Source organism: Aplidium turbinatum, chromosome 4 (assembly GCF_918807975.1).
Source record: "Aplidium turbinatum chromosome 4, kaAplTurb1.1, whole genome shotgun sequence".
In the NCBI taxonomy this organism is placed as follows: Eukaryota; Metazoa; Chordata; class Ascidiacea; order Aplousobranchia; family Polyclinidae; genus Aplidium; species Aplidium turbinatum.
Window position 1 is genome coordinate 45,356,232 of NC_137475.1, and position 18,043 is coordinate 45,374,274.

General features: G+C 38.8%; 1 protein-coding gene across 1 annotated transcript in view; it reads right to left on the bottom strand.

Annotated features, from left to right (window-relative positions):
- LOC145769236 (inter-alpha-trypsin inhibitor heavy chain H3-like) overlaps window positions 1-18,043 on the bottom strand; it is a 115,038-nt gene that overhangs the window by 21,595 nt on the left and 75,400 nt on the right. The window contains exons 18-23 of the mRNA XM_082580818.1: window positions 13,394-13,541; window positions 10,129-10,345; window positions 4,437-4,566; window positions 2,443-2,569; window positions 936-1,125; window positions 480-565 (exon numbers count right to left, since the gene is read on the bottom strand). Of these exons, the coding sequence (XP_082436944.1) occupies window positions 480-565; window positions 936-1,125; window positions 2,443-2,569; window positions 4,437-4,566; window positions 10,129-10,345; window positions 13,394-13,541 (898 nt within the window). The remainder of the gene's footprint in view (window positions 1-479; window positions 566-935; window positions 1,126-2,442; window positions 2,570-4,436; window positions 4,567-10,128; window positions 10,346-13,393; window positions 13,542-18,043) is intronic.

Sequence of the window (18,043 nt, forward strand, 5' to 3'; positions counted from 1 at the left end):
AGAAAATAAAATTAATAGGGCTCATCGCGTTATTGGTGGTGCTTCCTATCCGTGCAAACTTGCAAACTTGGAAAAGTGAAAGTTCTTCTAATTGTTCGATAGTTTCCGATAGTTCAACTCCCTACTTTGTTTTGCTGTTCGACATTTATTATTTATTTTATTATTTAATTTAAAATACTGAGTGTTATCGTCTATATGTTTTTAGTCTTCAGTGATGTCAAATTTTTAAGAGTTGCCAGGCTTTTTTATAAATTGTAACGGGAAATTTCACAAAATCTGACAAGAACAAACATTTATGTTTCATGGTAAAGACTTAAAGTGCAATACGGAGAAAAAGAAACAATATTTTGAAAAAGATTGCAAACAAAAATTTCATTATTCATCGTTTTGCGTCAAGCAGGAGTCTGAGTAGGTTTTTTTTAACAACTCCGACTTTGGACACGCCAAAATTCCTCCGAATCCACATCTTTGGTTATTACCTGAAAAGTTTCTGCTTGGCAGAGCTGTTCAATATTTCTGGGGATTAATTGGTTGGGAAGGATTGTCTCTTGATTCCTGGAATTTCCTGAAGAGATGAAAATGATATTATCACATTTTTAACAAGGTTGCTGCAGAAATGAAGAACACGGCTTTCTCCTGCATCAACTGTATGCTCAACACTTTTGTTTACAAATTCCATCAAGGTAGAATAACAAATTCATTATAAAAGCATTAGAAAGTTTGTGGCAGGTTGTTTTTGGATTACTATCTACGGGTTCTTTCTTCACAGAATCGGAAAGAAATAGCAATCTAATAGAAGTTAGTTTTAACAAAATATTGTTATTTTTCACAATTTTAACTAAACAAGATAATAAAATAGGATCCTTTTCACAAGCAAACAGTTTTTGAAATGTGTCTGATGTTCGACATGCGATGATACAAAAGTATAAACTTACCTCTGATGGCGACCTGGAGCGGCTCACCAGTAACTTCGAGAGATGAAAGGCGACCGGCGATTGTCAGTTCCTCTCCTTTGTAATAGGAGGGAAAATTCACGTTCGATGTTTCTACTACTTTGTCTGGGGGGTACTCTACACTGACGTCATGAAACAATGGTCGCGCGATAGCATTAAAAAAGTTCACCATCTAAAAAGGTATACATAATCCATAAGTGAAAGTCGGTAAACAATTCTACCATTACTAAGTGCAAATCGTTAAAGCAGATCAACACTTTTGTTATTAATAGCAAAGTTAGACCCAAATACAAAAGCAGACAATTCGACTTGTTTTGCGACAAAGCATCTTGCAATGCAGTAAAGCTTTTCTTGCCAAGCCAACGTTTTAGTGAGTGGTTCACATCAGTAACACATGCTCAACGTAGGCTATACGTCATCTCAACTATTGTCTCAATTTAAAAGTGAACTGAGCAGTTATTTCGTTTCGGCGTTGATGTTTCAAATATTATTGCAGATAGCAATATGGTGGCGTTCAATGGGTATGAAATTCAAAACGTTAGTCATTTTTCATGAGCAGGGGCGTTGATAGGGGGGTCTTGGTGGTACTTTTGGACCCGGGCCCGGAATATATAGGGAGCCCGGATTTAAAAGATTCCGCACGACTTCACACATTATCAAGATTTTAATATAATCAGATCTAAAGGAATTGCCATCAGAGGTTAAGAACCACTTCAACCGTCAGATGGTAAAGTACCGGGCCCCCTTCCGGGTATAGTGATTTCCCTAACTACAAATTTTTTTTCAAAAACACAAAATATTTTTCTTCACCCACTCTTTAATTTTGAATATACGACATATTTTTTAGTAGTAATCACTTCTAGGTACTTGCGTCTACTTTACAAAGAATTAATTTCAGCCGAAAACTCCAACAACTTTAAACATACCGACGAAGATCCTGATTGAGAGCAAGGATTTCGCGGTTTACGGAGAAATCCCTAATGCGCAATGGCGCAGTTGGGGAGATTCGTGGATACAACAAATCTTTGAGAATATAATGATACATATATAAATGATATTCCTCTTAATTTTCTAATTTGAACGGCATGTGTCATCCTCATTTTAACAGCACATCAATAAAAGTTTGCATACAACCTTTATTATTCTTAACATTGTCGATAAAATAAATTGGTACCGGGCTCGAAAAATCCTGTCAACGGCCCTGGTCATGAGACTAATAAAGAGAACAGGCGGGACTTGGCAGCAAACAAGGCGGAGAATTTGTGACGATAATTTCGTTTTTTACATTGATTCAATGTAGCAAAACATCAATATAGTGAAAAAAAAGGTAGCTATGCTCTTGTCAACAAAGTTGCCAATTTTATATCGTTTCGTTGTCATGTCGCATTGAAACGATGTGAAGATGAAAAGGTTTTTCTGGCTGCAGTGATTTTTGCTAACTACAAAGATAAAACAGGAAGAATTTCCGTGTCTCGCACAAATATCACACCTGAATATGTGTATCAATGTCGATGAAGATCTGGATGGAGGTTCCTGAGTTTTGAGCAGCGATGGTGGAAAGCAAATCGAAATCAACCAATGTGCCAAACCCTATTGCATGGATGCCAAACCTTTCACTGAACAAAAACAATATTACCTGTGACATATAATCAAGTAATGTATTTGTCGGCAATATATTTATCTTAAACAGGCGATAAAATACAAAATGTATGTAATGGAACAATTTTGGAGTAAAGATTACTTTGTTGAATTATATGCAAATGAAACCAAGTCAAGTCAAGCTGCTTGGTACAAAATGACTCATCACAATACAAAAAATATAAACGTTTTTGGCTAGACAAATAGCCCTTGTCAAATATTTAAGAAATGACTTACATTGTACCAAGATAAGATAACTGTAAAATATACTAAGCAACAAAACGGATAAAGAACAACACATGGTGATTTGATTGATGCTTGAAAGATACCAGGTTCTCGGGAATACAACTTGTGATGAAACTTTACTTTAATTAACTTAGAAGTGAAGCATCTAAAAACACGAAGACTTACTAAAAATAAAGCACATAACTGAGAATAGGATTAGGCATCTGACTGGGAACTAAACAATTGTAAAACTGATCGGGTTTGTAACGAACTGATTAGTCAACGCACAAGGAACACAGGCACAGTAGCCTACAGAGCGAGCGAAACAAACGTGTCAATCAACGAATACAAAGGAACTCAGGCAAGTTTTAGGGCAATTCACAACACAACTTATACCCTTCAAGCTCTAGATATATATAACATGTTAAGCATATTATCTTTTTTCAAACAAATTACGTAAATCATTTCGTATGGTGGGTTTATCCGTTTTATTTCGTAAACTATTCTCTATCATGTTGGATTTTGTTGCAATGTAAATTAGTGTACCACATGCTTGACCACGAATAAAAACCAAAACTGTTTGCAGTTTTTGTTTTCTTTTGCATGATGATATCATGATGGTGCTTGGTTTCGTAAGCTTTCGAAATAAAGTCATGGATTAGTGGTTAACTTGGCCAGCGGACAGGTTTCTTCAACATTTACCATCTAACACGATTCTACATCAATATGGGGTCGGTCATACTGTACGGTTAGCGTATTTGTAGTCTGTCGATCGCTGCAAGAGATGAAGTGGTTTGACCGTTAGACACTTTAAAAATAGGACAATTTTCCCAATGAACCAGCTGACTGCAGTCATTGTGACCCTTCCAGTACAGCCAGAGGGTTGATTCTTGCTTTGAACTTTATTTGGTAAAACAAAAGAGTTATGACAGGGATGGGAATCAAACCCACGTCATCGAAATGACTATCTCTCTAGCCCTAACCTTCAAACCACTAGGCCACGCTGCCGACGGCGAAACGTTCACTTTGATTTACTGTAGTTTCTATCAGAAATGTTTCTAGAAGAACGTTCACAAAATCTCGTGCATGTAACACTCTATATGCTGCAGCGACCTACAAATTACCAATACGTGTACTCGTACTGATGGATAGTTGCATAATTTCAAATGGTGTTTTTATCCAATATTTGCATTTTTTTCAGGTGTCGCTGTACATTGTACAACTCTATAGATGTTTTTGTGACTGCACCTTTTCAATTTGTGTCATTTTTGTTGCGATGTTAAAACGACGTCACACAAGAAAGAACAAAATCAGTGCCTTTTTGTAGTCATTACTCATTAGTATAAACCGACCTAGAATCGAATCCAGACTTACCAGTAGTGGAGGTGAAAACAATAACCACTCAACCACATAGCTGGCCGATAGTGCTTACATGAGAAAAAAAGTAGAAAATATGAGCGACCAAATCAGCAAAAAATGTTTGAAACAATATGACGCAGCAATTTTTCAATACTTCAAAACTATGAATTTAGCAACAATTAAACATAAATGATAATACCCGCGATGTCAGTGGTTTTATTTCTTACATACCGTACTGTATAATTTAATATCGTCTCCTACCTGTTCATCTCAAACACGCTTCGTTCAATTTCTCCACTATTTGTGGTACCTTCTGTGGAACGCCCGTCAGTCAAGAGCACAATGTAATCTGCTGTAGGTGTGGACTCTTCAACTCCACCGACGGTCTTTGCTATCAATTTGAACAATAAACAGTTGAGGTTGGACGAAAAGACGTTTTTCTGTCAATCAATGTGGTGCGTGTGTTCTGGCTTTATCAGCATCAAATGCATGTCAATAATTTGCTGTACCAAAGTAATATATTTCGTAAAGAATAATAATAATACAATGCGCAATGGATACGCATCTAACTATGCAGTTAAGAATCTTATTTTTTTAACAATGTAGGAGTAGTAGTGCAGTTTTAATTCGGTGATTTTCCAGTTACCGAGGGTGGCCGGATTCACCTCCAAGTGCCCCAATCGCCTTCACACTCTGCCTCCACATCGATAGGTCTAACGCGTCCTCTCTTGTCAAGCCCACCTTACTGCTTTCCTCCTTAACTTGCCTTTTTCACGTTTTCTTAGGTCTTCCTTGTTTTCTACGACCTACCACTTGAAACTCCAGAGCTCTTCCCAAAACATCGTCTTCATCCCTTCTCAAAACATGCCCATACCACCTCACTTCATTCGCCTTTGCCAACATCAACATTTTGATTCAACCCAAGGAAGTTCATAAGTTCTTCGGTATTCTTTTTGTCTATCACCTTCACACCACACATTGATCTCACCATCACTTTCTCAGTTCTTCTTAAGCACCATGTCTCATTTCTGTACAGCATTGCAGATCTCACGCAACTATTATAAATTCTTCCTCTCATTTTCAACGAAAACAACTCTCGACACTCTCTAAATTTCACCCAACCAAACCTTACTCTTGCAGTCACTGCCCGTTTTACAACCACCACTGGCATTCAATATATTTTTTAGATAGCAAAGGGCATCCACTGATTCAACTTCGTCACTCAGCTTTTCAATAGGACCAACCATTCCTTCTTCAATCTTCTTGCATCTTTCACATTCAAAACCATCTCCTGATTTGCATGTCACTCTCTTCATTTTTGCACATCTTCCATGCACCCACTTCCTGCATTTCGTAGACATAACAGAATTTTCATTTACTCCTTTTCCACATACGCTACAAGGGTCGATTTCACTCATTGTGGTTTCCCCTTTCCGTTTCACTTGTTACAATCTTTGTCTTTGTAATGTTGACACGCAGACTCCTTCCATTTCTCAAATTTCTCTCTCAGATCTTCCATTGCGTCACTCAACAAAACCAAATCATCGGCGTACAGTATCTATATCATTGAATCTTCTCTTACACATTCGGTAATCAAATCAATCGCAATGGCAAAGATTAGAGGAGAGAAGACAGAACCCAGGTGTACATCTTCACTGAAAACTAGTCTGAGAACAGATCCAACTCGAACTCTTGTCCTTGCACCGTCATAAAGACTCATTAATGCTTGCACGAGTGCCTCTGGTATTTCTTTTTTTCTCATTGCCCATCCCATCACTCTTCTTGGAACTCTATCAAACGCCGTTTTCATGTCCACGAAACACATGAATGTACAAGTTCTTTCGTTTGTCCCAATATACCTCTTGCAACCTTCTATGGTTTCCTTCTCAGGCATAAATCCACACTGCATCTCGTCCAGCTTCACCACAGATCTTATTCCATTCTCTAACACCCTTTCCACTACCTTCATTGCATGCTCCAACAGTTTTATTCCCCTATATGACCCACAATCGATTACATCACCCTTTCCCTTGAAGATGGGTATCACCACGCTCGTCTTCCATTCCTTTGGCATTCCTTTTCCATCTAACACACGTTGACTGATTTCCTGCATTGCTTTCATTCCTGTCTTTCCACTTGCGCGTATCATTTCCACAGCAATTTCAGATAGTCCAGGAGCCTTCCCGGATTTCATTTTCTTCATTAGCCCACCTGTGTCACCTCCACTCAAGTTATTCTCTTTAAAGTGCCTCTGACAGGTTGGATCCAAGTATAGTAACTTTTCTAAGCATTTCCTAGCGCAGAATTATGCTTAGCGAACTTTTTAATCTTAACCTCGAAGCTCGACTGGTTAGGGCAAAATTTATACAAAACGACTGCTCCGCAGCGCCACCACAGGCGAAACTCCATATTTCACTGCTCTGGGACGACTTTGGTGGTGTTACGTCATCATTGGTGGGCGTCGTTAGCGACGGATGAAACAAATGCTTCCTAGATGTAATTGGTGGATCACAGTTTGGTCGGAGTTGGTACAAGCGGTTGCTTTTTTCAAAGATTTATTGTTTTTTGCAGTTTAAGAAAACTGTACTGGATACGTTCCTACAAAACCTAAAATGTACTTGAAGTGAAAAATGAAGAAATCGTACGAATCATCATTCATATTCACTATTCATAAATAAATAAAAGTTCTCTTTCTCTCTCATAATGTGCCTTCAGTTGGCCATTGAAATCCGGTGTAACGGCCATATGGTAAATTGTTTCGGATTTGCCAAACAATGCATGACGGCAGCACAATCCGATTGTTCCTCCAAGAGCATTACCTTGTAGTATCCACTCCAATACATGCCTGTAGTGTAAGGGACTAATTACCGATACTGCCTGCAAGGAAATAAAATCACTTCTTCTAGTGTGCATTCTTTAGCGTTTAGGGTATTTTTAGCCTAATGTAGCATCCTTATTCCTTACTCTTTTGAAAGGTCTCCGTTTTCTCCTTTCGGTTTATTGCTTTTTCTCCAGTTCTTCCTGCTCCTCATAAAAAAGTCCTCAGAATTGCAGGATGTAAGTGTGCCTCAAAGTCAGACAAATTTGTAACACAACCATATGCGTATTTCTTCAAAAGTTCTTTCGTCTGTGGCACTTCATGGCAACATACACATTCATTGGGCTGGGTTATAGACTCGCACTTGTGGCAAACGCACCACCTAGAGTTCTCAGCACGCCACTCATTGCTGGAAAGATCCAAATCGGGTTGGTGGTGTTAACATCATCTCCAGTGAAGTGAACATATACGACTAGTTTTGTATGGCCCATCCCACTTTCGAACACTTGAAGAAAACTTTGACCATTTTCTTTTCAGCACCTTGTTTTGTGGGAAAGCGTGAAAAGATAGCACACGGTCTTTGTCACTGACACATGAACAGCAATTTGCAGGCATTACCTCAACCATAAATTAAGGGTACTGTTTGTGAGATAGGCCTGTTGTTACACTGCAAATGGCTGTAGCCAGATTGGGACAAATAAAAAATTATCAAAATTGTAGCCCTCCAGGAGTTTAGAAAAACTGCAATTTCAATTTAATTGAGATGCTGTTTGATAAAAATAAACTCAACCTATTTGATCTAAACCTGATAGTAATAATAAGTTGACTTTTTCATTTCGGTAATTCTCATTTTGCACATGCTTTAGACCAACAGAGCCCCACACATTCACGTTTTGCAGTGGTTGTACAATACATTACCAAGTCACTACAGAGAAAGAATGTATCCTTCCCACCCATGGTGACGTCATAACGGTGTTGCCGTTTTTATTTTCGTAATTGACTGATTGCCAGATTCGCCGAAAGTGAACGAAAGTTTGCAAGCGTGTAACTTAGTAGTCTGTTGATATTTTTTACGATTTGCTGGTCAGGGAAGTTTGTTAGTGTCATCTCTTTGGTATCTGAGGTAAATTTAGCGAATTTATTTTCCTGTCAGAGGCACATTAATGGACCTGCTACCACGTCGGCTTCCACATTTTGATCTCAATTGTTTCCCTCGTTCATTATCACCTCCATATGATCTTTCCAAATTTTTCCACGATCTTTCTCACTGAAACCAAGTTTTCCATTCATTCCTTTAATACATCGTCCACCATCCGCGTTATTCCCATCCGTTTCAGAACCTTCATCAGCTTATATACTTTGTTGGGACTTTTTTTTAATTAGGTCAATTCCTGCTCAACTTTTTTCCTCATAACTTTTGTAACTAATCTCTTTGCCCGATTTTTAATTGCTTGTACTTGAGCTTAGTTTCTTCTGACCTATTTCTGCACCAATCCTTGCATACGATTGTTTTCTCTCCAATTACCTCAGTTACTCCCATTCCATCACCACGTATCTCCTCGATCCATCCTGCATTTTCTTTTCCCATAAACTTCATCACAAATTGCAGAACTCTATTCTTGAAGGATTTCCATAGATCATTCACATCGTTGCGAACAAGACTTTCAACTATCTTTTTAAACCTTTCTCTTGTGTTAACATCTTTTAACTTCCAAATCTTTCTTTTGATCACCCTTTTTTATTTACAGTTTTCTTCAGACCTTTCTTGTCCAAGTCGATAACCACCAATCTATGCTGAAGTTCGCATGGTATCGCTTTCACATCTTTGATCAGTTTTCTGTTTTTCCTGCATACCAACCCAAAGTCAATTTCAGTTTCATTTCCACGTACACTAATGTCACTGTTCTTTCTTCCTCTTTCTTAAACCAATTATTTGCAACACACAGGTCCTTTTCGTCACAGAACTCAAGTTGTCGCCTTCCATCGCGATTTCTTTCTCCTGCGCCAAACCCTCCATGAATACCTTCAAACCCATTTTTTTACCAACGTGCCCATTAAAATACCCAAGATCTGATACAATTTCCTGATCACTTCTTGTGCTCCATTCATGGGCTATTTCGTCATAAAATCTTTCTTTTTCTGCATCGGATATTCCACTTTGTGATGCATAAGCACAGATTACTCTTATCACTACGTGCTTGACCACCATCACTATCGCCATTCTGTCACTCTTTTAAGAACCTCAACAACATTTTCATATAGCCCTTCCTTCACCAAATTCCCAACTCCTCCGGTCCCAATGTCCACCACAACTTGTATCTACTTCCTTGACACACAAAAACCTGGCTCCTTTGTTCCTCCATCGAACTTCCTGTAAACAGCAAACATCTACCTTTCTTATTGTCAGCTCTTTACTCACCTCAGTACATCTACAACACAAGCTTGCCACATTTAGACATTCCAGTCATACCCCTGAATTTTTAAGAGCAATGCCAGATATTACATTAAAACTAAGTTTATAATTGCAAAATAATACTAACACCGGAAGCTCTCGGTTGTATAGCCTAGTCAAGACTCAAACGGTCGCCGGTTCGACACCGCCCAAGAGCATGCGGATGTGTCTGTGGCAAGACACTTAAAGGCATGCCTGAAGGTGGACACGAAGATTGGCTTCCTTGCTTTCCCGTTCACTGAATCTAAATGTTCAACCACTTGGGGTAAGGTTGAATACGACAAAAACAAACCTCTGCGACAGCCACTCTATCTGGTTCAGATATTTATCAGATAGGGTAGGAACCTGGCCGGATCTTTACCAGATCTGGACCAGATAAAGTGACTGTTTGGGCTGGAAGTTATTATCCTGTTTAATTAGATGTGGAACGCTCAAACTGGCATCGTTGGCGGCCTTCCCTGAACTTCTGCTTGGCAACAAAAAAACTCTGAATTGCAATCAGTGTCAGAGAAACACTTCAGCGTTTTCAACATCAAGTGATGTTGCAGGTAAATCCACTCATGGCAAAGAAATGAACTGTTATATTGAAAGTCGTTTCATTTTTAGTAACCGACAAACACCTCTTGATCGTTCTTCTTTGCGTACGTCTACTTTTCGGTTGTAAAATATTTACACATTCTTACCAGAAGATCCCACTCCATCTGCTACTGCTTCTGATAAGAGCTCTAGAGCAGCTTGTATGGCCTGCAAAATATCCGTACTTCCTTGAGTAGACACACTGCCTAAGAATAACTTGGCCATTTCTATGTAAGGCGCCCTGGCAGGGGCAAGTACTTCTGAAGAGCCGGCCGGATTCCATCGAGTAACTGAACTGTTAAACACGATGATGGAAAATTCATCCTGAAAAACATGTGTTTGAAAGTATGCAACAGAAAATATCATGAATGTAGCTCTAATAAAAGTTCCGTCTTTAATCATCAACAACAGTGCCGTGCCGACCTGGACTTCACGATTGTTGCCAAAGAGTACGACGCGGTGCAGTTGCGCTTTAAAGAGGCCGTTCTTGTAAGCATACGAAGTCGAGTAACGTAATTAGATTTAACATATTTCAGTGCAAAAAAATTTATTCTCACACGAGTCAGTTCAATCATATATTGCTAAAAATCGATTTCGATCAGCTGGAAGCTAGATCATCTTCAGTTAAGCTAAGCTTATTCAAATAGAATCAAATAGATTAGATTCTATTCTAATCAAATAGAATCTATTTGAATAAGCTTAGCTTAACTGAAGATGATCTAGCTTCCAGCTGATCGAAATGAATTTTTAGCAATATTTGATTGAACTGACTCGTGTGAGAATAAATTTCTTTGCATTACAAGACATGTAACCGAGTCGTTCATATCAAGCATTGTTGTGGGTTTGACACCTGTCAGAAGATACTTCATTTTCTTGAACATATTTCCGTTTATTGTAGTAACATTTACAGAGAACAAAAACTGTAGTAAAACAAATTTCGAATGTTTGGGGACATCTTGGCCCATGACTACTGTTTTCTTGATGCTGATGGTCAGTGCAAATTCCCTACAGGCGTGTGCAAACTGGTTGAGCAACTGCTGCAGCTCGTGCTCGGCGTGTGCTGACAGTGCTGCGTCGTCGGCAAACAGCAGTTCTCTGATCGGCACTGTGCGAACCTTCGTCTTGGCTCTCAGTCGGGCCAGGTTGAACAGTTTCCCATCACTGCGGGTGTGTAGGTGGACACCTTGTGTGGAGTGACCGAATGCAAACTTCAGTAACAGAGAGAAGAAAATCCCAAACAAAGTCGGCGCAAGGACACATCCTTGTTTCACACCAGGCCGAATTGCGAAGGGTTCAGAGGTCTCCCCGTTGTAACTGACCACACCCTGCATGTCCTTGTGGAAGGAGATGATGATGCTAAGCAGCTGTGGGGGACAGCCAATCTTCTGCAGTAGCTGAAACAGGCCTCTCCTGCTGACAAGGTCAAAAACCTTCGTCAGGTCAATAAAGGCGATGTATAACGGCCTCTGCTGCTCACGGCACTTCTCTTGAAGCTGTCGTACGGAGAAAATCATGTCTGTTGTGGACCTCTGGGCGCGGAACCCGCACTGAGATTCAGGGTAGACCCTGTCGGCCAATACCTGAAGGCGCCTAAGGACCACCTTGGCAAAGACTTTTCCCACGGTGCTAAGCAGAGAGATGCCCCTGTAGCTGTTGCAATCAGTGCGATCCCCCTTGTTCTTGTACAGAGTAATGATCTTGGAGTTGCGCATGGACTGCGGTACTTGGCCCTCTTTCCAACAAAGACGCAGTAGCTCGTGCAGTGGTTTTAGCAGGACAGGTTTCCCACACTTTATGACCTCGGCTGGAATGTTATCCTCTCCCGGTGCTTTCCCACTTTGCATAGAGTCAATGGCTTTACTCAGTTCTTCTAAAGTAGGTTCTGCATCAAGCTTTGTTATAATAGGTAAATCTTCAATGTTATCTAGCACTTCTTGAGAGACTGAGTTTTCTGTTGAATACAGTCCCAGGTAATGTTCCACCCAGCGTGCCATCTGCTTGTTCTTGTCTGTAAGGATCTCGCCAGTCGATGCTTTAAGGGGGGCACACTTTTTGATTGGTTTTCCTGTTGCTTGCTTGATGCCCTCATACATTTTTCTTATGTTGCCACTGTCTGATGCAAACTGGATACGTTCTGACAGCAGAAGCCAGTGATTGTTAGCACAGCGGCGTGAGGTTTGCTGAGCTTTGTGTCGGGCGGCTTTTAGGGCTTGTAGGTTCTGACCGCTCGGGTTTTGTTTGTAGCTGAGCAGTGCTTTACGTTTCAGGTCGATAATAGGTTCCAACATAGAGATGTGTGCTTCAAACCAGTCTGTGTTCTTTCGCTCCTTCTCTCCATAGGTCTGGACGGCTGCACGGTGGATGGTCTTACTCAGTGACTCCCACATGTGTTCTGCGTCCTGAGTCTGGGCAATGTTCAGGCTTTCTTCAAGACGTTCAAAGAACTTCTGGTTTTTGTTTGGAAGGGAGGTTTTGCTGACATCGATTTTGGCTGGCCTTTCTTCTTAATGTGATGCAGCCTCTTGGGCCTTACTGATATCCTTGAGGCAACAAGAGAGTGGTCAGTGTCGCAGTCTGCACTGTGGTATGAGCTTGTGCTGCAGACACTGTTTAAAGAGGTACGTCGTGTGATGACTAGATCCAACTGGTGCCATCGTTGCGATCTGGGGTGTCGCCAGGATGCTTTATGGATAGCCTTGTTTTAGTGGCAGTATAAAATAAATAATGACAGAAAAAAACATCACTCCATAAAAGGGGGCTATACCTACTTTTGTTTGAATCAGTTTAGTATGTGTTAAGAAAACTCAAATTACATTTTCTCGACTACTGGCAGTAAAAAGTTAAAGTGTGAACTAATTTGCCCATATCTTTAGACCCAAAGTTCCATTAAAGGGCATGTCGAAGGTACGTTTAATGATGTAAGTTTAACACAACCTCTTCTCGTGGAAAAATTTTGAAATTTTTATAAAATAGGTCCCAAAAACTGGCCCTGTGGGTAAACGTCGAGGAAGTTTTTGAAACATTGAAATTATGATCAGTAGTTATTAACACAAAAACAAAAAGTAAAACTGACTTAAATTAGAATTTAAATATCATGGAGCGCCTATAACACCCCAGCCCCCTTTTTGGACGCCATCTTGGATTTTGTACTTGAAAATGTTAATAAAATACCACCTAATTTTATTTAAAGCTTATCATATATTTTTTCAAAACCAAGTGAGTTTATGCTTCTAACAACAAAAACACTAAATTACGAATAAGCCCACACTATACCCTGGCTTGTGAGTCTGAAAGCATGACGTCTGTTCAATGATAGATGACGTTACTCGAACAACTGCACATAAAGCACAAACAATAGAAACGTAAACTTACCGAGGGAAGTAAATTATCAAGGATGTCGGACATAGCCAGCTGAAGCTGCCTGTACTTGTGGCCGAACATTGACCCAGACACGTCTAAGACAAAGATAACGCGCTTTGGCATAGCGTCCACATCAGGAGATGCAAAATGCGCAAAGTTTCTAAAAATATTGTGAGCTTGAAAATCTCAATGTCAATTTAAAATTTTTCTGAAACTGATATTGTAATAAACATTTGAGGTGTAAAGCTAGCAGAAATGAAGAGTCAAGAGTTAACTCCTACTCTAAAAATCAAATTAAAGCCACGTACATAAAAACAATTAACATAAACATACATACAAAAATTAACATACAAAAATTGATTCGACCAACCACTTAAGTCTGTTTTGTTACTCTCATGTCATTAGCAACCTCCGACCCCTGTAGTGTAGATTATTCAACCATGCCCATTCCCACTTTATTCTTTTTGGCGTTATATCAGTGTAAACTTATGGCAGTGGACTGTAATCTAAATTGCGTTATTCTTTGTATTCGTCTTGTTCAACGATTGTAATTTACTTGACGGATGATAATGTTCATCTGTTTTTGAATTTTATACCAGTAGGCCTATAGTGTTGAAAATCGTGGCAGAACACCAGTTTAAGATTTAGGCTTGCAGGTTTTGATTTTAATTTTATGTAACCATCTATTTAAAATAGAATTTTATGCGTGTTGATAATGTCGGAGTTTGCTTTATTTGTTCGTTTTACGTATTTTCAAATTTCTTTTTTACATGTGCTAGCTGAAGATGATATTACTATAGCGAAATTGATTCTTATTTAATAAATAACACTAAGAGGTTAGATTGTTGTGCAAATGCCAGCATTTGATGAATGCAAAATAGCAGTACCAAAAAAGAACATAGCTGAAATAAATTTCCCTAGTCTAAGGATGCCGATCATTCATTAGCTGCTCTGTCTTTGCTCAATACGATTTTGCGGTATAAAGTGTGAAAACTGATTGGGAGAATTTGTGGGGTGCTGAATTCAAACCTGGGCCCAGATTTCTACCATGTCAGGTTTTTGAGACACGATAAAAAAAATTGTTAGTTTTTCCAAAAGTGGAAGATTAGACGTTGCGTTTATAATGCACATTGTGCTATATTCAGTAATCCGCGCCATGGGATGCATAGCTGAAATGCACCCACCACCTACTAAAATTATACAAATAAAATGCAACCACCAATTGCAAGTTTTATACCAATTTGTTTTTGACGTCGAATTTTTAACAAAAAAGTTATGACAAGCCAAAAGGGAAGCTGAAAGTAATGTACAACTGTAACACAAAGCCAATGTTTTGCATCAAGTCACAAAGATTGAAGCAAGCCTACGGCAATGATCGTCAAGTGACGAGAGATGAGTAAGATCACCATGTAAGGTGATCTTGAAGATCAAAATCAAGTTCACCAAAAATAGGTGATCTTGAAGACCAAGATCACTTTTTCTGTACTTCAAAAAATGAGGTTTTTGATCAATCTTGGTGCAAAAAAAAAAATTACTATAAGGAGTATATATAACCTGGTTAGTATTACTAAATGATGGTTTTAACTGCTAGATTGCTGGCTTAAGAATTGCAATTAGGGAGTGACTGTTGCTATTACGTCTATCGATCGTTGTTATAGTTTGCGTGGAAACACAACGTCACACTCAAGACCGAGGGTAACTGCAGTACTGAAAAAGTCACAAAACTTGCAGTTAGTTTTATGCTTTTGGTTTAAAAAAAAATACCGTTGAAGTGCATCATTTTTGACTTAAAGTTATGTCTCACTGTTCACTCATTTTTGAGAATGAAGTTGACATCATTATCGACTTTTGATCACATCACAGTTTCGATTGGTTTTCATTCTTTAATTGTTAACTAAGTAAGGATTGGCTGTTTTGCGATGTGCAAACTAATTTTAAGGACAATTTTTTTTCTAAAATCTTTATCTTCGGCGGTAACGAGTCAACCGCATCTATTGAGGCGGATATCTGAACTTTTTAATCCTTTTATTGCCATGATGACTTTCTTACATTTTGCTTTATCACTCATGAGTCCAAATTAAAACTTAATTACTTTGCCTACATCGAGGTTGAAAAATAGATAAATTTTTGTTCTGATGATAGCAGATAACAGTAACCCGTAGTCAAAAACTTTTCTGTGACGGAATTTAAGTAAAAAATGTCTGGCTGGCAACAAAATTTCTTAATTTTGTGCCTACATTAACCAATACCATAGCTGAACTGCATGAATCAAACTAGGCTAACATCGACCCAGGCAATTCACCCGCTTGAATAACTGGTATATTTTTCACTGGTGGCTAATCTAATTGTTAGTAGACTGCAGTTTTCACGTAGCCTGTGTTGGGTAAACTCGCTTTAATTTAGTGACAAACTTGACTTTTCAATGAGATTTGGTTTGGGTGAGTTAGCTATTGCTTTCATGTTAAAAAGTTTTTTACACAAAAGGTCATTTTATTTAGTCGGAAAAATCTTTGTCCTCCATCTCGAAATCTTAACAAGTTGGTTTTGTTATGCGCTTGAAATAGTATGACATGCAGGAGAATGTTACAACGCAGAAAGAGTCATGAAGTGAAAGTTAAGCGACCTTGCATATACAGTGCTTGGTCAAGATATATGAAGTATTGTATCGTGTGGTTGTGTTTCAACCAAAATGAGGTGTATTTCAAAATTTTGCTTCCTTTTTGTTACAAAATTCCTTTGCATTGATTTTCTTTTCGAGTTCAACTTCTCAAACGAAATACAGTTCTTTGGCCGATTTTTTTTATACACCTCTTCATAGTTCATAGCGATTATATCATGCTTCAGCAAAAGCAATCAAATTTTGTTTTCAACAAACCTTATTTATCGTAAAATTGTAGATCAGTGTGATCCAAATCAGCTTTGTTCGTGGTTATTTGTTGATTTGTTTGCGAGTCAATGACGATGCTGGTTCAAATTACTGACATTAAATTTGTAATTGTTGAAAACATTACTTTATAATGCTGGTTAACAATATGACACGATGAACAAGTATGACAGTATGACAAGCGACATTTATAAGATGAACGTACAATGCAAAGCGGTCCGAAAAAGTAAAGTTGGACAGGGGGTGTGGAGAGCTTGCTCTTCAGAAAATTTTGATAAATATAATCTTAGTTTGGTTACATTTTGGGCACTTTTGACGCACTAATGTTTTTTTTTTTTTTTTTATCAAAAGACACACTTTGTATGTAGTCATAGGTTGCTTTGTAGGCTATGTAAACAAATTCATCAAATTAAAATTGAATTTAGTGCAAGGTTTAGTTTAAAATTTAGGTTAGCCTACTATTTCAAATTTTTTTTTATTTATGACCACAGAAGGATTTCAATAAAAACTTATTTCTTGAAAATTTGTATAGCCTAGCCCTAGTGTGGCGTAGCCTTTCAGAAGGTTAGAACTTCGAAAATCTATATGAGATGTCTTCATCTTCGTCATGGACCTCTACAGCTTCACCTACAATATTTTGACGCCACATTTCACTTCATAGCCTTTCTCCATTAACACTGAAATTTATCAATTTAATTTTTCATCAATAACTAGGCCATTTACGTGAGCAGTATTATTTTTACGTATATTTACAGTTATTATTTTTACGTATATTTACAGTTATATTTACGTGAGCAGAGTGTAGTGTACCGTGCTTTGGAATATTACATTGTTTTGTTAGTTTTTTGTGAGACACAAAACAATTCTTACTCCCTTTATTCACTTTCTAAACAACGCATACCCAAGGTATCTGGTTAGATAAATAAAATGTGCGGTTGGGTGGGGAAAGCAAGCAAATTTTTTTTACAAAAATGAAAAAAAACACGAACGAAATATGCGTGGGCCCCTGGACGGAGGTGGGCCCCCATTCGGCGGTTTGGGAAGCATCGAATACGGCCTTGCACGATTTAATCTGTTGGTTATCGAGATTCTGTAGCAGCTTTTTTAAACAGTCAAAAACATTAAACTGAGTAAAATTAGTGTTAACTCGGCTGTGATTGCATAAGGTTTATCATGGTATTTGCTGGAGTAAGGTGAATATGTGATGTAACGTGTTTTTATAATACATTGCACCAAGGGCCTCACACACGCGCCCCGGAGGACGTTTCGGTGTGGCCCACGATGCGTTTCTGAATTTTTAAATAATGAACAATTACAGTAGGCCTATACATACTTTTTCTATAGATTGAACGTACAGTGTAATGTTTTTAGATCTCTTTATTTTTACTGTTACATTGCGATCTATAGCGTTCTTGGTGCGTTCCTACTGCCTCTTTTATCTTGTTCTTCTCTGTATTATTTTGTTTATTGAATTTTTAGTGTGTCTTGCGGCTCTTAGGTTAATTTACAAATATGCATTTAGCCCTCACACAGCTAAGGTCGGCGTTGCCGTATTTGCCAGCTCTTTCGAGCCGGGATCTCGAGCAAAGAGTCTCCGGCTGATCCGACCAGTGTATCGCACGTGCGGCCCTGAACATCTAAGGGCATCACAGATCTGTTATTGCTCAATCTCGTGCGGCTGAGCGCCGCATGTCCCTCTAAGAACGCCGCCGGACGCTCCTTCGTGGCGGTCCCAGAAAGGCGTCGCCGGTCAGCAAGCGGCCGGGTATTTGGTAGGT